This window comes from Phaethon aethereus (genome assembly GCF_964289735.1).
Source record: "Phaethon aethereus genome assembly, chromosome: Z".
NCBI lineage: Eukaryota > Metazoa > Chordata > Aves > Phaethontiformes > Phaethontidae > Phaethon > Phaethon aethereus.
This window is the reverse complement of record NC_138577.1, coordinates 70,740,187-70,763,789: the sequence shown is the minus strand read 5'-3', so window position 1 is coordinate 70,763,789 and position 23,603 is coordinate 70,740,187. Positions and strand designations below refer to the sequence as shown.

The 23,603-nt window shown below is 40.3% G+C and overlaps 2 protein-coding genes across 2 annotated transcripts in view; both read left to right on the top strand.

Annotated features, from left to right (window-relative positions):
• Window positions 1-5,001: 5,001 nt before the first annotated feature.
• Window positions 5,002-5,517, top strand: TNFAIP8 (TNF alpha induced protein 8; the record flags this gene model as incomplete). Its single annotated transcript, XM_082013661.1, has 1 exon — window positions 5,002-5,517. The coding sequence occupies exon 1, from the start codon at window positions 5,017-5,019 to the stop codon at window positions 5,515-5,517; it is 501 nt and encodes a 166-aa protein (XP_081869787.1). The 5' UTR covers window positions 5,002-5,016.
• Window positions 5,518-18,648: 13,131 nt separating this feature from the next.
• HSD17B4 (hydroxysteroid 17-beta dehydrogenase 4) overlaps window positions 18,649-23,603 on the top strand; it is a gene marked incomplete at both ends in the record, with an annotated part of 68,089 nt that continues 63,134 nt past the window's right edge. The window contains 2 exons of the mRNA XM_082013660.1: window positions 18,649-18,706; window positions 21,743-21,796. Coding sequence (XP_081869786.1) covers window positions 18,649-18,706; window positions 21,743-21,796 — 112 coding nt within the window. The remainder of the gene's footprint in view (window positions 18,707-21,742; window positions 21,797-23,603) is intronic.

Below are 23,603 nucleotides of genomic sequence, written 5' to 3'. Positions count from 1 at the left end.
AGCACTGTCAATCCCACTTGATTTCAGTTTGCCTCCCTCCAGGGAAATGATGCTCTCTCGCTCCAGGAGTCTGACTGAACTTGCAGTTCGTATGGAGTGTGCGAGCTTTTAGCTGTAGCCCTCGCCCGCAGTCCGTAGCGAGGCAAACACACTCGTCCCCACAGGATGCCTGGCAGGAAATCAGTTCCCACATTTCACAAAGCCATGCGATACAGTCTTTTAAATGCTGCCTGAACCACACAGTCAGTGCTGTCTCTTTCCTCCTAATCCCTTCTAAGTGTTCATTGTGCCTTGCCCAAAAACCCGTGTCACTTTTGGACCTTGTGCTCAGCAGGTACTAGCACGGTACATCGTATGCCAATCACTAAACCGAGAACTGGGTCTCATGCAGTAATGTTGATACTAATGGCTTCACAGTCACATTTTCTCTTCCGCCAGGGCTGCTATATCCACCTATCGAGTACGTATGCTAGAAATGCAACTCGTGTCAGAAAGCTCAACTCTTGACTTGCCCATGGAATTTAACATGGTTCACTGGAAGTTTTCACTGGATGCTTTTTTCCTGGTCCTTCTTTATGACTACAAGGCTAAAAATACTCTGTGAGTCATGTATTCAGTGTCAATGTACACGAGATTGAATACACTAAACTTAACTGCAAGTGATGTCAAATCTACCGTTGACTGTTATCTTTTGGAAAAAACATTCTGCCTTGATTTAAGGCAGTGAAATCATCTCATTCAACTTTTTTTTTTTCCCCCAAAAAAATACTTGTCTTTTTTTAGTTTAAATAGAGTTAAGAAATAGGGTATTTGGTAATAGGCATTTGCCACAGTACGGAGGGAGGTGTACTGACTTCCATGTCAGGGAAAAGTCAGAGTCACATCTGTAAGTAGTAGCCTTTTTGTACTTTTACACCAGTCTCCTGAGAGCTTATTAACCCACAAATCTAAATTTGCACTGAAAGTTTATACTTCCACCACAGTTTTAAGGAAAACACATTTAAGGTAAAATAGTTTGGGGAAAACACATCCAGAATGCTGTGTGTCCAATGTTTATTGACTTTAGCACACAAAATACTAACATATTTTTGGTTGCAAAAATTAAGACGTTTCATAGGGAGTAAGTTCCCAACTCCCAAGCTCTAGCAACTTGTTTGCTGCTCTAAATCATTAATTAGAAGACTTTGCAGATGTTGCTGTTATCCCTAAGATCCTGTGAATTTTGAAGTGATGGAGGCAAAGTTTCCTCTGAGAGCCTTTCCCCTTGGACTGCTCTCCTCTGCAGAGGGGCAGCTCTACTGAACATAATCAAGTTTATTTGTATAGATTGTACAGAAAATGACATCCTGTTGATTTCAAAGGGCTCTTTTTGGATATGCTTTTAAAAAGTGAAGTGTAAAACTGCACATGAAAGAAATAGGAGCTATTAAAGAGCAGTCATGAGGAAAAACTATCTGTGAGAAGCTCAAAATTAGTGGGATTACCTGCTCAAGTTCTGGGTCTGCTGCAGGCCAGCAGAGAAATGGCACTATTTCAGTTTAAAGTGCAAGGAAGGGATCTGTCAATGCAATAGGTGTGGTCAGAGGTTTGTACATCCTGGCCAGCTACTGTGACGACTCTGGAAAGGCAACTACATACAGTCAACCCTAAGAAAATGAGGCCGCTTTAAGTAGTTACTTAAATGTGGATTTACAAGCTTGTTTTTAGGCGCTCACGTCTGAAATTGTGGTCGGAGGTTAGAAAGGGGATGTTCGGCTGTCCTCACGTTGGGAACGGGGGGCTGGCGACGCTTGCAGCCGGTGGCCGCCCCTCACCGGCACCCTGTGACCCATGAATCGGACGTCTCCGGTACACGGGAGTATCTGCCTTTGCAGAGACCGGGTTAATGTTTTAACCTCTTCTTGACACATCCCCTGCCCTTCCGAGTCACAGGACCTTTCTTCTCCCTCGCTTTTGTGCTCGTTGTCCCGGTTGCCAGTTAGCAGTAACGGCTGTTGGTGTTGCACCGCTTGCTCAGCACTGCAATTTCCTTTCAGCTTTCTTGTCGAGGAAGTGAAACCACTGCGATGTTTTTGCATTCTGAGGTGCCAAAGCAAAATGAAGCACTGCAGGCAGGAGAGAAAGGTAGCTGAGAAGAGCTGCTGTTACAGTGAGGGGGGAAAACCCATGTTGACCCTCTGATAGCTTCTGACAGCGATTCAAAGTGCATGGTGAAGTGTGTGCTGGATTTAGTGGAACAAATAAGCCTCAGGCCAGTCTTCACCTCGGGTATTTTGCCTCTCTTTCTGCTGTCAGCATTAGCAATTGCGATTCCATTTGATGAACAAGTAAGTAATAATGTTACTGTTTTTTTTTAAGAAAGTATGTTTGGTCTGAAGGAGCTCTATAATCTTACTGCTTAAACCCAGTTTTATTTAAACAATTGACTGTGAAATACATTTGAGGTCTTTCTGCCAGCAGTAATGAGGAAAAATTCTGATTATAAAATACAAAGAGTTTGTAAGTGCTTTTTTTAATTGACTGAAATACTGAAGTATGAAATTTACGTATTTAGCAATCAAATTAGAACCCATGTAATAACACCGGGAAAATTAAACTGATTTCTGGCGTATTGCAAAGTAGATAGAAAATAGGCTGTGCTGGGTAATCCCAAAACTTGGACAGTTTTTAGAGAAATGCCATTAAGAGTTTAACACCTCTTGTAAGTGAGCAATTCCTGTTTAGCTTAGCAATGGTAATTACACATTGAGCTGTGCTTTGTCAAATGTTGAATTACGTAATGGAAGGGGCTTTTTGTTGAAAAATTGTAAAATTTTTCAGAAACTGCCATGTTCTTAGTTTCTTGAAGTTGATACTTTGCAAGTTGTTATGTGTAAATTGTTAGAACTGTACGTGAGTGTTTGTGTGACTTGTTAGAGGCAGGTTGCACATACTTCTTTTGAATTACAGCGGAGCATTCTGTGTCATGTAGTTAGCACTTTATAAGAGTATCTACAACATCCTGGGGAAGAACATTTAAAAATATGTATATATTGTATTGGGGGGAGTTTCTCTGCAAATTTGAGGAAGATACTTTGAAACAGCAACTGCTATTAGTGCAAACATCTACTTGTGGAGTGTCAGACAGGAGACATCACGAGCAATTAGTAAATTGGAAGGCTTTAAGAAATAAAAGTCATGAAAGAACGGTCCATATTCCTGTTTTGGGGGAAAAAAGCCATAATTTATCTGCAGATATTTGTAAAGCATTGGCTGTTGAGTTCTAGTATTTGACCACCCTTTGAAATACTTTGATTAGTTTTATTTGAATAGTAACAGTTTCAGTTTTACATTTAAAAACACAAAAAGTGAATAAAATATTTTCAGTTCAGATTGACTGCTTAGCATCTTTAATGTCTTCCTGTATCTTTGTGGTTGAGAAATGTGTCTGTCTTGTGATCCTGAGTGCTCTGCCCAAGAGAGTTAACAATGGGTTCTTTGGTTTTTTGAGTGTCCTCATGTAGTAAAGATTTTAAAAAATGCGCTTAAACATTCCATGCTTCAAAACAAAATACAGGTATGCACTGAAAGTCTTAAGAATCTAACCTGCTTGAAGGTTTCAGAGATGACAAAAAAGGAGCTTGTTACTAAGTTTCTCAAAGGTACTGTTACAGAAAAAATACAGATTTACGTCTCTCATGTCCTGAAGGACAAGTTCCTCTGGAACCCCAGAGGCACCCTGTTCCTGAACACATTTCCCAAATGCAAACAGTTAAGGGAAGCTTTTTCCAAATTCAGGGACTTACTGTTTGGCATCTGCAGAGTTTATGTTTTCATTTAAAAAAAAAAAAAAAAAAAAGTTTCCAGGCCCTGTGTTTGCAAAGCAAACCTTACATATGTGAAGTAAATGTAAACAGATGAAGCTTTCCTTCAGCCTGCCTGAGACTCCAGGAAAGCTGCAGTGTAAAGGCAGCCACCTCCCAGACCGCTCAACCTGGAAATAGGAATTCGTGTGTGCCTTAGTGGAGAAGGTGCTGCAAAGGGAATGCGCTGTAACGAGTTGTCACTGGCGACAGAATGTGAGCGGTAACGTTTCACAAAACAAGTTTCTGAAAGGACATTTGGTATCTTTTAAGGATTTGAAGAAATTACAAACCAGTCATTGGGTATACTGGTGTAAGCAAGCATGTTTTTGGAGGTGGAAATCTGTTCCAGAATCTACTTTATTGGTCACAGAAGGATTTCTTTATAAGGTTATGCTAGCAAGTGTTACAGCAATCCCTAGACAGTACATTTTTGGCTACTTCTGCATTAAGTATGGAACATGGAAGTCTATAGTTGCTTTCCTTCTGAAAACTAGCTTCTTCAGCTTGCATCCTGGGAATCTCAGTATTGTTTGTTGACAAAGGATTTTTGTGTTTGTATTTTTTTTTTTTATATATGTGTGTGTGTGTGTGTAAAATATAGTAGATGTGGGTGGTCTGAATTCACTGATAATGTAAAATGCTAAGCAGGAAAAAGTTTTACAATAGTCGTTTCACTGAATTACTATCCCTAACTGCGTAGTCATGCTATTGGGATAGTCATGGTTTCAGATTTCATTATGAATATGAGAATCAAGATCAGACTTACAATTTACCTAATCAAATAGGGCAGGGTTATTGCCTCAATTTGAAATCCCACCAATCCATATATAGAGAGATATTTTAAACCACTTTTGAGCAAGTCCCATCTCATTTTGTGTTTTCTCAAAAGTAAAACAGTCTAAAAGGATGTAATCCTAAAAACAACAGTGTTTTAGGGATTGAAAAGGTGGGGTTTTCTGCAATGACATACGTAAGTTTGCATCATTTTTGTGGCAGTTAGTAGGACTAATATGAACGGATAGACATGGAAATATTCCTTGACTTACTGGCCATAGTATGTCTGTTATGAAGTATTGACTGCATACATGTTTTTTCCCCCCTGCCAGTGGCCACAGATGTCTTCAACTCCAAAAGTCTGGCCATTCAGGCCCAGAAGAAGATCCTTGGAAAAATGGTGTCCAAATCAATAGCAACTACTTTGATCGATGATACAAGCAGTGATGTTTTAGATGAGCTCTACAGAGTGACAAAGGAATATACACAAAATAAAAAGGAAGCAGAGAAAATAATCAAAAACCTCATTAAAATAGTCCTCAAGTTGGCAATCCTCTACAGGAACAACCAATTTAATCAGGATGAAATCGCATTGATGGAGAAATTCAAGAAGAAAGTTCATCAGCTGGCTAAGACCGTGGTCAGTTTCCATCAGGTGGATTATACCTTTGACAGGAATTTTTTGTCCAAACTGTTAAACGATTGTAGAGAGCTACTTCATGAAATCATTCAGCGTCACCTAACTGCAAAGTCACATGGACGTGTCAACAATGTGTTTGATCACTTTTCTGATTGTGAATTTTTGGCTGCCTTGTACAATCCCTTTGGACCTTATAAACTCCATTTGCAGAAACTTTGTGATGGTGTCAACAAAATGTTAGATGAGGGGAACATATAAGTACTTGTATTAAAGTTGACTGCCTATGCATTATTTGTAAATGGAACACTGTTGATTATGAAGGAATAAGGGAGCATGCAAAAAGGTTTTTTTACATTATGACAAATATTTCCAAAATATCTTTATTAAATTGATTCCTTATTATGAGCTATCTGTTGCTAGTCACAGTCCATCTGGAAGAAAGACTGCGCATGACTTTTTTTACTGTGCTTTGCCTACGGAAAAGGCTGGATAAAGACAATAAAACAGAATGGTCCAAGTAGAGTAAAAGTCTTGCAAGATAGATATACAAAACCAAAACAATATGCTGTCAGACAATCCACATCTTTTTTAGATTTACAAAATTATTTCTAAACTATCAGAGTCCAGTAATGTTGGTAACAGACAGCATGGTGATGGTACTCTCTATAATTTCTTTGACTTGTTTGTAAAATATATATTTGATTCATTTATAATCTTTTATGCTCTCTGCAGAGATCACAGCTTCCTAGTGTAGCCCTTATGAAGCATTCAGTTTTAAATAATATCAGTGATGCTGTCACATAGAATCTTAACAGCGTTGTTCATCTCCAGCTCAGTGGTGAAAACTTCCTGTCTGCAAGGCTACCAAGTATAGACCCTTATAGACCCGCACCAATGCTTGCTTCCTTTGATTATATGGGGATTATTTGAGAAATAAGCTACAGTAAAATAGCCTAACTGGGGAAGAGTGTTCCCTAGAAACCACCTGCGGTACGTGATTTTAAGTCTGCCTATGATAAGGTAAAATGCAGTGACTTATCTGTGCAATTCCTTAAGACATTTAGAATCCTGCTAATAGGTCACATTTCTTTTTGAAAAGGTATGAGTCAGTATATTTTATACACTAGGCTGATGTGTATGATGATGTGAATTCAGAAAGCTTGATCACCTGAAAATAAATTGCAAGCCAGTTTGCTCTGTGTAGAATGAAACGAGAAAGAGAAATTAGTTTTATCGTTGTGTTATATACTATTTAACTAATGAAAAAATGGAATCTTGAATAATTTTTTTTTTTTTTTTCTCCCTTCCTATTTTTCATCCTTCTTCTTCTCCCTCATCTTCTCTCTGCCTTGCCTTTGGGGATAAAAAAATGTGACTTTCTAGACACTGTAATGTACTTAAAAGCATGAAGTTAATACATTTCAAAAAGCCAAAGACTTTTTGTTAGGACGCATATAAAGAATTTGCTGTTTATTTAATTTCCAATGTTTTTGCTGTTTGCTGTGTCCTTTTGTTTTAATGAGTAAACCAAAGAATATTTGCACTCCAAACTTTTCATGCCTTTTTTTTCCCTTGTTACATTTTAAATTGTAAAGAGCAAACTTGGCGTGTGTCGGCCAAGCATCGCAGACTCTGACATATGGCTTCAGCATTACCTGTGATTTTTTAAGAGAGAAAATTCACTTTTATTCATGTTTGTTTCGTCACTAGGCTCAGAATATTCACAGCAAGGTTCCAGAAATGTGCCAGAGAAATCTGTGTTCAAAAAGTAAACTCACTTTATACAAGCCACTACTGTCCAGCAGAGAGAGAAGTTTAATGTTCTACTAGGCTGGAACAACTGGGAACTGATGTAAGGATAGTACACCAGAATTTGCCAAGAGATAGATTATTTGGTTGACATCTGAAGGAATATCATTTAAGATCCCTGCCCATGTTTTACTTAAACAGTAACTACATTGTACTTTTGTCCATCAGAATTCATGTATAGGAATGCAAGATCATGAGGAAAACTCCACAAATTGTAAAGAGTACAGTTTCTTACGCATTTTGGTCCACCTGTTTCTTTTCTTTTCCCATGTAGAAAGAGAAAGCTGTTTTCTTTCCCAGTTCTTCTCTCTGAGGTGAGAATAAAAAGGAACTTGACTTAGAAATTGAAACAGTTTTCTTTACAAATCCTATTACTAAATCATGTTCTGATTTTCCAAAATAGCTTAATTTATAATAAATGGTAACAGTTACTGAAAGGGTGACAGGACAGTACCTGGTTTAGAACCGGGTGTAATATATGCATGTGCTGTGTAAACCATGGAAGATTTTCTTCAGCCATGACCCAGAATATTTCGAATGCTCCAATTTGAATTTTACTGGGACAAAAATTGCTTAAATGGTCTTTGTACATTGTTAATGAACACCTACTTACAAGTGTATGAGCCATATTGTAGTCAAACTATGTATATTTTCAGTAACACAGTAACTTCTTAAGTCACTTGCATTATCTGGCCATTTACTTTTTAGAAAAAGTGAAAATTGTCCATGGGGATTTGATGCTAAGCATAAAAACTTGACAACTAGGAGAAGTTACATTTAGCTCACAATCTAGTTACATTCTTCTGAGATGGTCTAACAATAGTTCTTGTCTGGCATTCACTTTCCACTACGAAAAAGTACTTCTGTAACAATGAAAGAAAACAATTGTACTGGATTTCCAAAGACCTACCTTTATAAATAACATGACATAGCACTCAAGCTGTATACTTTTGCAGTTAATTTATTTCTGCTGCAGCATACATGTACAGTGGCTTTAGTTGTCGAAATCCAGAAATAAATTTATAGCATTTTTCTTTGTAATACACTTTTTGTCATACTAAAGCATCGACCCTCTAGCAGAAAATTGACATAGTCGAGAGTTTAAAAAAGGTTACAGTAGTACTGTTTAATTACAGGTAGGATAATGCTATTATTCTGTGTGGTAAAACTGATGCAACACTGTGTTTTAATACGGTAAATATATTATCAATATCCAATCATCATGGATTCAACCTACAATCGTCCTTCAAATCCCAGTATCTTAGGAGTTTCGTATTTGTCATGTCCTTTCAAGGATTAGTTAGTACGTAGTGCCTCATGCCATGAGCAAAACATGTTGGTGAAGTTGTGGAAGTTAAAACTAATGCTGTAGCCTTCTACAGGCATTTAAGAAGTGTAAGTCAGACCTTGGATACCTTTTGCAAGACACATGAAACAACTGTGATCTCAGCCAGACAAAGAAAACAAGATATAGGGAGGTTATCATGGTCATTTTGTGTGTGTGTGACTTTGAAAGCGATCCACTAGAACTTTTGGCCACCCCTTAATTACGTTTGCATGCATAGACAAACAAAAGACACAACTGGGTAAGTTACAAGTGTTATTATTGTCCTTAAGCTTTCTTGAGATTTACACCCATTTAGAAGGTACAGAGATTATCAGAAGTCTGGGAGCTTTCAGCAACTGGTGTGAGTTTGGTTGGGTTTGTTTGGTTTGGTTTGGTTTGTTTTTTTTAGGAAAATACCAAATCATGTCTCTTCTACTAAAGATTCAACCCCACCTATAAAGCAAATTCCTGTAAAATAAAGGAGTGAGGAGATGGCAAATTGCCTTCTCACATCTTTCCCTAAAAAGAATGCATTGTGCCAAGGAAGTAGAAAACTGATTTTGATGGTGGTTGACTTAAGTTGCTTTCCAGTCCCTGGCTGTAGCTATAATAGCTACAAGTGACTATTTAAAGGTAAACTGGAATTCTGCATGCATCTTTGACGGACCAGAAGATGCTTGTTTTCATGGTCTAGCAGAGAGGAATCCACACTACTCTTAAGTTCATCATTGTCAAAGATGACAGAGTTATGAGGAGGACGGGTAAGTTGCACATTGTATGGGCTTAGATGATCTCTCTGTGATGAGTGTTCACCATCTGCTGACCTGCTACCATAGATTTCCTTTGGCCTTACATGCTTTTCCTGCCCTTCTGGGCAGCAGAACCACTCTTCAGGCAGGTCTATTCCTTCCCTACTGTTTTTGCCACAAGATTATATTACATTGTGTATGCATCTAAGGAGAACAGTAGATCGAATATGTTACCCACTTAATGAAAAAAATAGAGCTAAATACCAGTTTCCTGGTTTTGGTTTTTTTTTTTTTTTTTGCAATGTAATTTGAAATCTGAAAGAATAATCTACATCTTGATTTAGTTAATACTGTTTTGGATATAATCGACACCCTCATCAGGCTAGTAAGCATTTAGCTGTGATTTCAGTACAAGTACTTCTGAGCCTTTAATTAAAAAAAAAAAAAAAGTAGTGCTTTTGAATGCATTACAGAGGGTATACTTTAGCATGAACATGAAATGAAGATTCCTGTTTGCATAATCATTTGCAGAGAAACCTTGTTACAACTGTTTTTCATTGAGATTTGGGCAGGTCAGCCAACATTCATGGTTAAGTGGCAAACATCTGTGCTCTGGATAAAACAATTGTCAAAGGAGATTATAGTTGTCCAGAAAAGTTCTGTAATATCTTATTTTTGTGTTCTGCACATAAATGAAACTTCTTTGGGGAGAGGAAAGTTTCCTATCTATTTTTAAAAAGACTTTCTACCCAAAAACACACCGTGGCTCCTACTCAGAAAGTTTAAGACTAAGTGATGTAGTTGTTATTTACAGTTTGCTAAAAAAAAACCAAACAAAACAAACAACCTTGCATTTGTTCTTATAGAGAAAGAAGTTATAAAAAACTAATCCATACTAAATCACTAATCTATTCCTGCTGAAGTTTGCATACTGCAGCTGAAATTGTATTGCAACTGCTGCATTCATATCTATAGTATTAAATATTTCCGGTTACGATGTGATTTATTTTCCCTCTAGGAAAATAAAGGAGTAGTACCTCCTTACAGGCTATGTCCAACATCTCTGTTACAGCAGTGGCTTGGTCTGTTTCACAGATCAAGATTTCTTAATGTTTAAACCACAAATTGCTGAACTGACCTCTCTTAGTACTCGGTCTTAATATTTAGCATTCTGGTTTCCAATTTTAAAACTGATGTTTACGGGCAGGACATTCCTGAATCAATACCAACTTTTTCTTGTGAGATTGGGAAACACAGGAACTGACATATATCTTCTAACAACCTCTAAAATTCTACTTGCTTTCACAACACCAGTTTCTGGAGAAACATCCCTTACGGCATTTCTTTCTATAGAAAAGAGGCAGCTCATAGCTTTGGGATATCCCATAATTACACAGTATCAAGCAAAGCAGCAGGCTATAGTGATTAAGAATAATGGAATTAAGGAGGTACGTTACTTGCCCAGCTTTCCCAAGCAACCGAAACCTGTTTGCTATTTGTTGTTCTCCCCTGTGGGAAAGTCTTGGTGTGGTAGGTGGAGGACAAAGGTGGAGCTTCCTACAGTTACTGTGATTTAGATATAAATTACTTTTGCCATCACATGTAAGACCTTCCACTCTCAAAATCTTAACACTGGATTTTAAAATCATACTTTCCATTGGCTTCATGACAAACTAGCTCCTATTTCAGTTTGTATTAAATATTTGGGTTTTAAATGTGCTTTTATTATGCATATAAATATGAGCTGAAACAAAACAGAAGTCTAGCCTTGTGCATTGTGTCTTTCTTCCTAGATACCTTTTTTTTTTCTTCAGTCAGTAGGTGTTTCACGTGCTGTAAAGAAACTTCTTGGTGGATATAATTCTGAAGGTTTTGATAAGTGCAGGTTATTCCAAGAAAAAAATCATTGACTTTTTACCCACTTGTTCTCCATCTTCTGCTGGCACGTTTTCAGAGTATCAGCCCCACTGGTCTTGAAACATGGCAACCTAAAGCTCTTCATTTGCAACACATTTGTGGGACACTCTGAATTGCATTTTTCAGAATTCATTTATCATTGATTGTTCTGGCCAAGCCACAGCTAATAGTGGATTAAAAATATTGTTACATTTAAGTTGTGTGAGGTTTTTTTAATACAGAGAGTATGATGGCGTAGATGGAGTAAGTCAGCCCATACAGGGCCCGTACAGCACCAACCCTTCTTTTCTTCCATGAGAATGGCAATGCTCCAATTCTACTTCATTATGGAATAGTGCTAAAAAATTACTTGGCTTTCCTGAGCAGAATTTAGCCTCCTTTCATTTGAGGAATATATTTCAATAGCTAGGCTTGGCTTGGGTCCTGAGAAGAAAGTCCCCTGGCTGTTTGATAGACTACTGTTAATTAAGGATTCCTGTGACATGAAAGGACAGCCCTTCCCCATTCCAGAAGCACCTAGCTGATGCTTTCAGTTTACTTCACTGACCACTTCACTGTGGTCTTTTTGCTTTGTTTGTTTGGGATTTGTTTTTATTTTGTGGAGAGTTAAGGCCTACAACTGTGCATCACCTGCTAGGCCTGCTAAGAGATTGCAGAAATAAAACAGACTGAGGCAGTGCTTTGAGCCGGGGGTGGAATAAGTGCATTACTCCTGGGACATGACATGAGATCAGCTGTTACTTTCAGGAAAGCTGGTTCTCTATCTCAAGGATCTTGATAATTCAGCAACAGAAAAATGATCTCATCCTTGTAACTAAAGTGAGTCTCTTTGCCCAACTGAAAAGCTATCTCAGTTACAGGCTGCCTAACTTGATTTCGATGGTATGGACACTCCCAAAGGTACATTTGCTGTGCCATCATACAAGAAACTATTAGGGAAACGTAGAAAGGCAATCTCAGCACTTTTCTGGGAGACAGGGCTGTGATCAGACAACATCTCATTAAGTTTGCTTTGACATCTTCACTGTGATAAGGTGTACTGCCTACCATAAGCATAGGCATTTGACTTCGGCTCAGACAATCTATTTAAGCACACAGTTGCAGTATGCTGTGACACTGCCATCTACAGTTTACCCCAAAGCTAGAACCGAGAAGCTCATGCTACAAAATAAGGAAACCGGGAAGAAAACCCTTTGCAAAAGAGTATCGATGAAAACTACTCCTTCCTACTGTTTGGAGCTGGGAGAACCTTGGCTAGAGAATTCAGACTTCCCACCTCATTCCTGATTAGCAAAGCAAGTGCTGAAGGGGAGTACAAGCTCCTACAGGAAAAGGCGTTTACGTTGTTACTTAGTTGACTAGCTGTTCTCCATCTATCCACCTTGCTTCTCAGTTAGTGGGCTATTACATACTTCATGTATTCTTGGCTAAATTGCTCTTTACTGCAAGCTGGGGAGGAATTCTCACCACAGAATATAGTCAATCAGAACCTGTGGTGTTTGGCTTTCATTTGCTTTTTCGGGGTGGTTGGGATGGAAGCTGGCAGACTGGATATTTCTGAGAAACAACTGGAAGTCTGCCGTTTATCTGGGGGTCAATGAATATATGGGTGCTGTTGTGCACAGAGAAAGCTTCTGTAACCTTGGGATTAAGAACTCTAGAATGCCCTCGGTGGCACCTTAAGAGAAGAGGCCATTTTAGGAGGCACAGTTTGAAAGTATCTTATCTTTTGTGCATATTTTCTGTTTATTAAAGGAGCTGCCTGACTTTATTCTATGAAGAGAACTTCTTGGAACTTTTGGCTGCTCTACAGCTCAATATGGCTGTTAACTCAGGAAGCAACTGCACTGAATCAGTTTTCTCAGGAGGCATTTAATCTATTCATTAAAGATTCAGAGCATATATACAATCTATTTACCTGTAACTTGGTAGTAGTGCAAATACACACCTGATTTCCACAGAATGTGACATACGGTTATTTGCTAGTCTTTTTACCTCTTATTTTAGTCCATGTGGTTTTTATTCTATTTTGACTTCAAGGAGACCAAGTTAATGCATTTTTTGTGAAGAAGCATGTAGGATGAAATAGAGTGGTTGTGTTACGGGAGCACAACCTTTTGTTGGCACCTCCCTAACATCTCTCCACACGATGTTTTTAGCTATAGATATGCAGAAGCAACTAGTTTCTGCTTAATGAGTTTGTTCTACTAATGTGTTACTACATACCAGCTCAGCAATCCACCAAGCCCTGACTGACCCAGGGCTTCAGTCTCCCTTAAATCCTAAGTCTCTGACGGAATTAAATGGAGAGCTTCCACAGTGCTCCGCTTGTGCCTCAGCATGGATTTTCCACTTAATTGAGTGGTATGTGCGACAAATTTCAAAATTAATGTTTCTTGCCAGAACAGGGACATGCAACCTCCTGTGATGTGGATTGTTGACAAGAGCTATAAAAATGTTTGCATTTACATTTTCAGTTGGTTCATAAGAATATATCCACTGGTAACTACACAGTAGGCTGCCCCTCAACATCGCATCAGAAGTGCTGCTTTTCAGGTTCTGAGGGTGACAAACATGGGATTCAATGGCAAGAAAAATGCCACTTACTAACTTCTGTAGGCTCACAGAAAAATAAAAGAACACAAGAGAATGCAAGTTAGAATGGAAATAATACTATTTGCTGTTCCTGGAGATGAAAGGAATCAATAGAAACACTATGTGCTAGCTATGAAGAATACCTCAGCAGGGGTTTCTGTCACATAAAATTGTATACCTAATCAAAATACATAGTTTTCTCTAGCCACCTTTATTAAGAGAGTAATTAGTAGTGTGGGCTGGGCCATACAGTTGGGTTTGTATGAGATGAACATTTGTGATCAGCTCAGGGCTGGGACCTCTCCATGATCTCTCTGCACTGGCAGCCAGAGGATGGCTGCAGAGAGAGAGGAAATGGGGACAATGACCTGGCTGCAAGCAAGACCTCTTTTGTCACAGCAGAAAACATCTATCTTCAAAATCCCAGGGACTTCTACAGCACTAAGGCTGTGGGAAGGTACCATCTGTTGTAGGCCATGCTTTGGTAGTGTACAGTGAAGGATGCCACAGATTTTAACGTGGATTCAACATCTAGTTGTTGGTCATGGCAAGAAGCATCTGGCTGCCTCCTTCATTCATATTTGTAAAGAAACCTTTTTTCCCAGTGAACAGGCTGCTACAAATCTCCATGAGCAAAACCATTTAGAAAGCAAATAAAGTACTTGAAAACAAGCCTTCTGATCCAACAGATCTTTTAGCAATATTAAAAAATACGGAGTAAAAGCAAGTCAGTCACTTCTTTTATTCTCCCTGAGTAAAAGGTTCAAAGGTGCTCACCATCTTCAGCAGCAGACGGTAGAAAACATTTTCAATGGGATTAAGACTCCTACAGTATCCACAACACATGCAATCCCAAGTTTATAAAAGAGACAAAGACAAAAAAACCCCAATTATCCAACCTGTTAGTTGAAAGAATTACTTTAGAACATACAGATTTGTTTTAGTGCACAACATTTCGTTTTATAAAAAAAGTTAACCCGCTCTAGGCATTGAAGCATAACAGAAAAAAACATAATACTCAGTATTACAGACTACTGCTTGGCATTTTTCGCAATTTTTTCATGGTGTAAAAAGACTGGTATGTCAGTAAAAGGGTTAATGGTAAGTATATGTTAGTTCACACTGATCACTAACAGACAAAATAAAGTAGATTTGGTCTACCTTTTTGACTCACATTTCATTACCAGTTTCAACCGCTTTGAACTCTGGCTGAATTTGGAATCTGGATATCCTGCTATTAATCTCCCACTGTGGCTCATTCATTCAAAAATCAGTTTGACACCTGCTGTTGATTTGTGGCTTGACACCTACTCCATTCAAGTTTCCCCCTAACGTCACCCGGCTTTGGTTAGCCGTGGTAGTGTTCTGCCTTCATACCTTGTTTCAGACTGATGCAAATATTTTCTGATAGCTGTATGACTTTTGGAACAAATCAATTCCGACTGCTAAGGGAACCTTTCAAACCCTTTCCATTCTGAGTGGTTCTTTATATTTCGGATCTTTTTAATACAGACAGGTTTCACTTAAAAAACATAAGCTATAAAAGTGACATACTTTCACTCCAGTGCACTTTCTGTTCTGTTAAAAAAAAAAAATGTTTGAGGAAACTCAAATTTTATTTATTGTTTTGAAGTGTGAGCTCTTTACTGATTCTAATCCCACTCTATGCACCAGAATGAGGAAGCCATAAAAGACCCTGAGTTGTTAACAAGGCCTGTTTGTTAGCTATCTAAAGAACAAGTTATGTTGTAGAAGTACCTCAGGGTCTGATCTTACCTGGGGAATGTAACTGCTAGCTTCCAGGCAAATTCAAGAGCAGAGTCCTTCCCTTGAATAGTCCATCATCTAAAAAAACCAGGACACAGGAACCGGAAGGGCTAGAGCTGAAATGGCCTGTTCAAGAACATGTAAGAGGCCAGAACCAGCACCAAAAATGAACCAAGTTCTCCTAGGACTTGTTTATAGCCATGCACACAGAACTGTGCTGCTGTAGATAGATATGATTATATAAGGGATTATGCAAATACATTTAGTGGTGTAAGGATGACCACATTAGTTCCTGTATTTCCAGTCTGAACCAGATGTTTCCAGAAGCGTATGCACAGTTGACTAAGCTGGGTATTTGTGCTGTTAGTTTGCATGCATTCCCCTACCCTAACAAATTACATCCTAAACTTATGGGATGGTACAGAAACAAGTCCCTAACTCCCCTTATAAACGCGTGGGAATAAATAAGGGTACATTAACACTCAGCAGACAGCACGCTGGTTACACACTGCACGAGTGCAAAGTTGTCTTCTGTGCATTCTGCCTTTAAAGGTACACTGTGTGTCATGGTATGTTGCGAGGCCAGCAGGGTGGCTCTCGCAGCAGCCAGCATCGCCCTTGTCCTGGATACTTTCCTCCCTTCTCGCAGGTGGGAGCCCAATCCCACAGTGTAGCAACAAAAAAACCCAAAACACTTGAGTGTTGAGGCTGAATCAAAGCTCACAGACACTTACGAGCTCAAGCTGTTACTTCCTCACGAAGAGCAATTGCAGACTGACTCACAGCTCAGAAGCTCCAGGAAACAGCTTCCTACTGTTGAGCATAGTATAGACAAACCGCAATCAGTGACGTGCTCTCTGCAATACACAGCCAGCTGCACCCAGCCTCTCACTGTCAGGAGATTAGCTCTTGTATTGAGCTGCATTCAAATGAAATAGGCAAACCTTGGAAGTGTAATTAATTGTGAGGGTATTTTGTGCTGATTAATATACTGCCAGAATAACACACATCCAGTGGAAAGGCCTGTTTCTGCACACATTCAACAATATTTCCTATACTTAAAACTCGTGATTTTTAAATTTATTTATGTGCCCTGTGTACCCTTACCTGCCTCCAGAACAATTCTTTTGTAGTTTCCACACATAGCATGCCTATACAGCCAGAAAAATGCCACCACGCCAGTGAATCTATTGCCAAAGTAAAATCACTGTGTATTAAAAGCAGTGTCACTTTGACTCGATCTGTGCACAAACCTTTTTTAGGTTCGTCATGTAAGAATTTCATTACTTGTGGTGTGGTATCTGTAAATGTAAATATGTCAGTTTTACTGTAGCACAATGCTCCCTCTGGTGCCCAAACTGTAATTTGCAATTACAGTATTGAATGCAATTTCTCCATTCAAACCGAACTGCACGTCATAAAATCACAGGCAATACATCTCCATTCCTAATACTTCTAAAGCAGTGAATGTTACAGACTACTTGAGGTCAGAAATGCTAATTTACTCCAGTTGGGAAGTCTCCAAATAGCTATCACTCAGGTAACTATCACCTCTCTTCAGTGTAGCGAGTAAAGCACTAACAGTCAAGGAGACAATCTGCAGGAGGAAAAAAAAAAAATTCTTTCTACTAGCTCCAGAAATAATCCAAACTTTACAAACTGTACAAAAAAGGTTAATCATGAATTAAAGTTCATCTGTGCAGAGGGAGTGTGTAGATGATTTCCCCAACAAAATAAGCTAGTCAGTGGCTCTGAATTCTAGGCACTCCTTACACCATCTTCTGTTCCCTCAGCACCTCCTAATTTAAGACAGACAATGCAATGAAGCAGGGAGTTTACATCTCCCAGAGGCTCAGGCTTATGGTGCTCTCAGTCAGCCAGGAGAGTGAGCAAGCGAGAAGGAATAGCATCATGAGATCCCTGTCCATAATTCAGAAAAAGTTTGTCACCACCTGAGTTGGGTGGACAATACTGGTAAATCCTGACTCGATCTACTGCCGAGATCCAGAGCAGTGGCTGTATGAAACTCCAATACAATTACATTCTGAATGATACTAACATTATACCATGCCTGCAATGATATAATGAATAGGCACGTTAATTCCTACTTAACCTGCTGCCTGGTTCCACAAAATATGATCATCTCTGCTACCCCTTACTCCTCACGCTGTTCCCCTGCTTCACCATGGGGTCACTCCCATGGGCAGCAGTTCTTCACGAACTACTCCAGCCTGGGTCCTCTCCACAGGGCACAGTCCTTCAGGAACTGGCTGCTCCAACCTGGGTCCCTCACGGGGTCACAGCTCCTGCAAGAAAACCCACCCCACTGCAGGCCTCCATGGGCTGCAAGGGGACAGCTGGCCCTACCACGGTCTTCATCCTGGGCTGCAGGGGAATCTCTGCTCTAGCACCTGAAGCACCTCCTGCCCCTCCTTCTGCACTGACCCTGGTGTCTGTGGAGTTGTTCCTCTCACAGTTTTCTCACCCTTCTCTCCCGCAACTGCCACGCAGTGTTTTTTACACTTTTAAAAAATCTGTTCTCACAGAACAGATGGGGCTGGGGGCTCAGCTCTGCCCCGTGGTGGGTCTGCTGGAGCCGGCTGGGACCGGCTCTGTCTGGCTCAGGGTGGCCGCTCCTCACAGAGCCCCCCTGCCAGCACCTGGGCACAGACACCCAGCACAGCCTCCCACACATGGAGACAAAATCCGGGCGAATAAAAGGCAGCGTATTTCACATTAATCTAAAGCTCTCCTGCAACCAGGGAAGCAACGGCTGAAAGCGGTGATTTGGATTGGGAAATAGTAAAGAAAGCAAAAAATAACATGAGTAATTAAAGTTAACTTTAAACAGAGGGGTGATGCCTACATTCAGGCAGCCTGATCTTGAAATCCGTCCTACACCTGTGAAGATGTCCCTGCCGTGGAGCAGGACAAACGAGCTCGCCTGCTAAAATCGCGGTATTTCGCAGGCAGCCCGCCTTGCTTGTAAAGGTGTGGCAATCCAGCGAGCAGGCGGGGCCAGAGCCCGAACACAACCGCCGCGGGGCCATGCTCTTTCCATCCCCCAGCGCGCGGCCGACGCTGCAGTCCAGACTACCTTTCCCAGAGGGCGGTGGCGGCAGCGGCGCATGCGCGCGGCCGGCCCTCGCTACGCCGCCCTGCTTTGCTCTGACAGAGGGGCGGGGCCGGCGGCCTGCGCAGTTGAGCGCAGGAGAGCGGAGCGCTATGGCGGCAGGCTTGAGGTTTGACGGACGGGTGGTGTTGGTGACCGGAGCTGGAGGAGGTGAGCGGGGACCGTTCCGTCCCAGGGTGCGGTGTGGCGGTGCTTTCGTCCGCCGCAGGAAGCGGCTGGGGCCGTGGCCGGGCTTCCTGTGGGAGGCCAGGCGAGGCGGACACCCCGCAGCCGCCGCTGGCTGCGGCCCTGACAGGTGCTCCCGTGCCCTCCGGTGGCAGCCGGGGACGTCTGTGAGGGCTTCACTTGTTAAAAACGTGTAGTTTTATGTTTTATTCCCCACCCCCGCCGCAGAGGAGAGAGAGGTGGACGCGAGAAGGAGACGCCGGGCTGCGGGGGAGGCCGGGCCCCGCGGCGGCCCTGTCAGGTGCCGGCCCTGTCAGGTGCCGGCCCTCGCCGTGGCAGTGCCAAGGCTGTACAGGGGTTACCGCCGTGTTTCCCGCAGTGCTGTGGAGCTACTGCGGTGTGATCTGAGTCCCAGCACTGCTGAAAATTAGCACGTTAGTGCTGCCTCCGAATGCGTGCTTTCTGTTCTTTAAAGAGACGGGAGGAGTAACACTGCTTAACGCCAGTAGTAATGCACGTCCTGCTCCACGTGCTGTTTTGGTGTCCTAATTCCTTACAGTTTTGCCTTGGACCTAGCGATTGACACTTGTAACCTGCGTGGTCTGGCACAAGTGTTGTTCCAGCAGGGGTTTGACATGTGGAGCACTGCTGCAGAAAGCAGCCACTGACCTGCTGCTGCCTTCCTTGCCCTCCTTCTGGGAGGCAGCCCGAAGGCCCAGGGGGGAGGGGTCAGCGGAGAGGTGAAAGGGTGGGGAGAGGTTTCTTCCAGCAGCAGGGCTGGCCTGTGCTGTTGGTGGGCTGCGGGGCTGGCCTCTCCAGGGGAGGTGGTTCTGCAGTGGAATGCTTGGTTTTGCCAGGAAATGCTTTTGTATTTGTTGTTGTGGGGTTGGTTGGGTTTGCTTTGTTTTAGTTTTTTCCCTTTTGGGGTTTTTGTTTTTTTTTTTTCCTTCTTCCTCTTAATGCAAGCTTTGACCTTTGCCTAACTGTGGTACTTCCAGTGAAGATACGAGCTGTAAGTGTGGATGAGAGAGGCAAAGTTTGTAGTTATCATGAGCTGCTAAAGGAGCTTGTTCTGCCGTGCTCTAAGAAGGTTCTGCCTTCGCACAGTGAAGTTTTGCTCATTTTTTGTGGAGCTGCACATAGCCAGAGGAGTCTTTTAGAGCGTCTAGATTATGTGATGTCTTATGGAGAAGGACCATAAGTATGAGATTTTGTGGAAACCACTGAACAGTCAGCTCACATCACCTGAAGGTGACAAACCTGAGAATAATTGAGGCCAGATCTTTTTGCAGTGCTTTTCAGCTTTTACCAGACCTGTATTTATATGCTTCTCTCTATATAAGAAGTCTCATTGAAGAACAGGTTAAGACCTTAGGTAGTAGCAAAACAAAGACACTCTGGCAATAACAAAGCTTCTAAAAAGCACTGCATGGAGCAAAAATTGCTTGTCATAAGTGTGTACAGTGACCCTTGTACTTCTAGTATTAGGCTGCTTGGAAATGGTTTGTTAACAAACTGTCCTTGGATGTTTTATTTCACAATAGTTTTTTGATAAGTGGCTGATGAAATGTAAGCCAAGATAAAGGGAAGCTCTGTTAATTTCAGATTAGTTCTTGTTTTGCTTTTATTTAGTTTACAGCTCTGTAGTTAGACTGTACTGCTAATAGCATTGTTTGTCAACACTGATTTTTGAATTGAATACCAGTGAACAGATCGGAGCTGGGAGTTTATCTAAAATGCTTGGATCACTAATTTGTTTTAAAGTGAGCCCTCTTTTCACATACACAGGCATCTGAAAATACAGTAGTTTCTTTTCACTTTGGACAAATCCCTTGTGAAGCATTGTTCCTGCATGTCATGCAATATTGTCATTTATGCAATTCAAGCTATTTTCTTTTTTAAGATTTGTTTTGATTCTTAAGTATTCAGTCCTTGCTTGCTAATTGACAATACTGGTACATATAACATGGTCTGAGTTTTGTGCACTGCTCAGTTGTGTGGCTTTTCAAAACAAAAAAAGAGTTTTCTTGGACTTGGGTTACATCAGGCAGTGGACGTCTGTGCAACTCACATGTGATTCTCCATTGCAGAGGCTCATAGGACTCTTAGAGAAAATTCGACATTCTTGGTGTGAGATTAGTGTGTTTCAAAACAGTTTAAACAGTTCTGATTTTTTTGCGCCTTTTTTTTCCTTTTGAGAGCTAGCTTTGAATGTTTTGGTGAGGGGCAGAGAGATACTGTTGTACTCTGAGAAACTTTTTTGTGACTGATCTTTTCATCATTAAAAATCTCAGTTTTTGGTGGGATAAAAGAAGGATCATTATCATTGATTTCAATAACTTTTGGCTCGTACAGTGGATGTGTAACATAATTAGAATCTAAGCCAGAGTAAAGGTGCAAGAGTTGCTTTTGCACGTGAGACAAAAATCACAGTCTTCTGTTATGATAGGTAAACTATGGATGCATCTGGTTAACTGTGGTATTAAGTGATTCCTTCATATACAAATAATTGGAGAGGTTTTGTCAGTACATAATTCAGTCACAGTTAAACTTTGTTCAGTTTCTTCAAATCTTAAAGACTAATTTTAAGCAAGGGAGTATCTTATTCACTTACAATGTAATTAATTAACTTGAAACATCCCCGTCTTCTTCAAGGTTATATCAAGATGTTAAACTTTCTGTCTTACAAATGTATTTTTTTATCACAAGCACAAACTCAGCAGCAGATAGCTTTCCCTGATGGTTGTGTTGAGTGCAATAACAAGGAGTAAGCATGGGGACTTTTTTTCTGTGACTGGAAGTTTTGTCTACAATTCGTGTGTTTGTTTACTTTTATGTTTTGAATTTACCTGAAGTTTTAACTCCTGGGGGAAAAAGTGTTTTACTTTGAACCTTCAAGGTGTTTGTGTTGATTTGGTGCATTTTTCTTCATGCAATTCATTTTTGTGTAGATTTTTCTCTGAATTGTGATTGATGAGACAAACTGACTTTCTTTTTTAATTTTTTTTTTTTTTTAACTAGGTTTGGGTAGAGCATATGCTCTGGCTTTTGCCGAAAGAGGAGCTTCAGTAGTTGGTAAGTTTCCTGTTAACTAAGTTATTCTAGACAGTAAACTCTGCCTTTTCACGTAGCTCACATTCAACAGGCCATGCCCTTTTAGACAGTGATCTTTGTTATTTAATGGTTTTCTGCTTATTTTTTGCTATTTAAATTTTTCTTCTAAGCTTTATTTTCTTATGAAGCAAGTTGCCCAAGTTTGTCCAAGGGCTTATTTTTGCTGGAAAGCCAAGTTGAATCAGATAATTTCCTGGACTTGTCTTGCATCCATGCATACCAATCTTTTACTATGAGTCGTGGCCAGAGAGGGTGTCGTCTTAGGTAAATACTTAGGTAAAAGTTCCGAAACTTTTAATATGACTGTTTGAAAATGTGTATATATTATCTTCTAGTACCTTCTTCCAGGAAAGAAGTTATTGGAATGTAATCCAGCCCCCAGAAAACACAGAATGTGCTGAAAGTGGACTGCATTGTTTCTTTCTGCAGTGCGTCACAGAGAATAGCCATCTGGCCTCAATGATAGTGCCAAATTGCTCTCAGTAAAGGATTTCTGATAGTTTTGTAGTCATTTGGTTGAACCTTCTTCACGGAATATTATGTTGTGCAAAATGCTGTATCACAAGCTAGTTCTGAAGGTGAAGGTGTATTCTTGTGTGCTCTCTGGCAGTTGGCATCGCTGTTTCACTGCCTGTGAATGAATTTGTACAGGTATTGTTGAGGGGTTCAAGGTTAAATGTTTAAACACATTATAGACAAGAACTTGCCCACTGAATTTTAGTAGCTTTCCAATAAAAATCCCAATCTTAGTTTACATAAAAATTGCTTGTTTTTACTTTTATTGATTAAATATGAGAAGTCTATGTGTAGACAACTTGAAAAAAATCTAGTTAATTTTTTTCTGGTAATGGCCACCTTTGAGACTTACCTTATTTACTAGGAACATGAATACTTCATCTCAAGTTCTTATTTAACAAAAATTAGGTCACTAAAGCAGCCCAAGTGTTTGATTGTATTGACTCTGTGTAGCTAGTGGCGTTCTGACTTTCCAAAATGATCTGAAAGAAAATGTATTGGATTGTCTGACCACACCTAATTATCCTTTACCTCACGGCCTTACTGTACAATAGCTAAATCATTAAGAGTTAAATGTCTGTAAGGGAAACTTCTTGTTTCCCTTTGGAAACTGTACCTCACTTCAATTCTTACACTTGTGATTTATGCTTTGCAATTACATCTACATTCTTGTATTTGTTTTTCTTATTCTTGTTCTTTTATGATTCTGACTTAAAAGAGCTGAGAAGCTACTGGTGTAAAGACTTGAATGTTTTTTAACTAAAGTAGATATGAGACTCATCTTTAAAACAAGTTCCCTTTTTTAAGTTATGGAAATAAAGGTATGTTGTAAGAACAGTGATCAAATACTCAAGTTGGAGGAACACCAGTGGGTCCCAGCATGGGAGCTTTCTCTGTCCAGTCCCATATCTCTCTCTGTGTACAAGCTTCTGTTGAGTGAGCTTCTGTTGGCGTGGTTAGACTGACCAGTGTGACCCAAGTGTAAATCTCCCTTATCACCCAAAGGCTTTTTTGTCACACTTCATCTCTTTCATACTTCTCATCAGAAAAACTTGAAACCAGCATGAATGGAATGCTTTGATTTTTTTGTCTTGTAACCTGTATTATGTCCAGACCCTACTGTTTCTTCCTTTTCAGTCTACCTGAGGGCTCTTCTGTGTTGCTGTTTTAGTTTACATTAGGCATGCTTTTGAAACATCTCTCCTGATGTGTATCTATTTGCATTTTTATTTGCATTGTGGGATGGTATTAA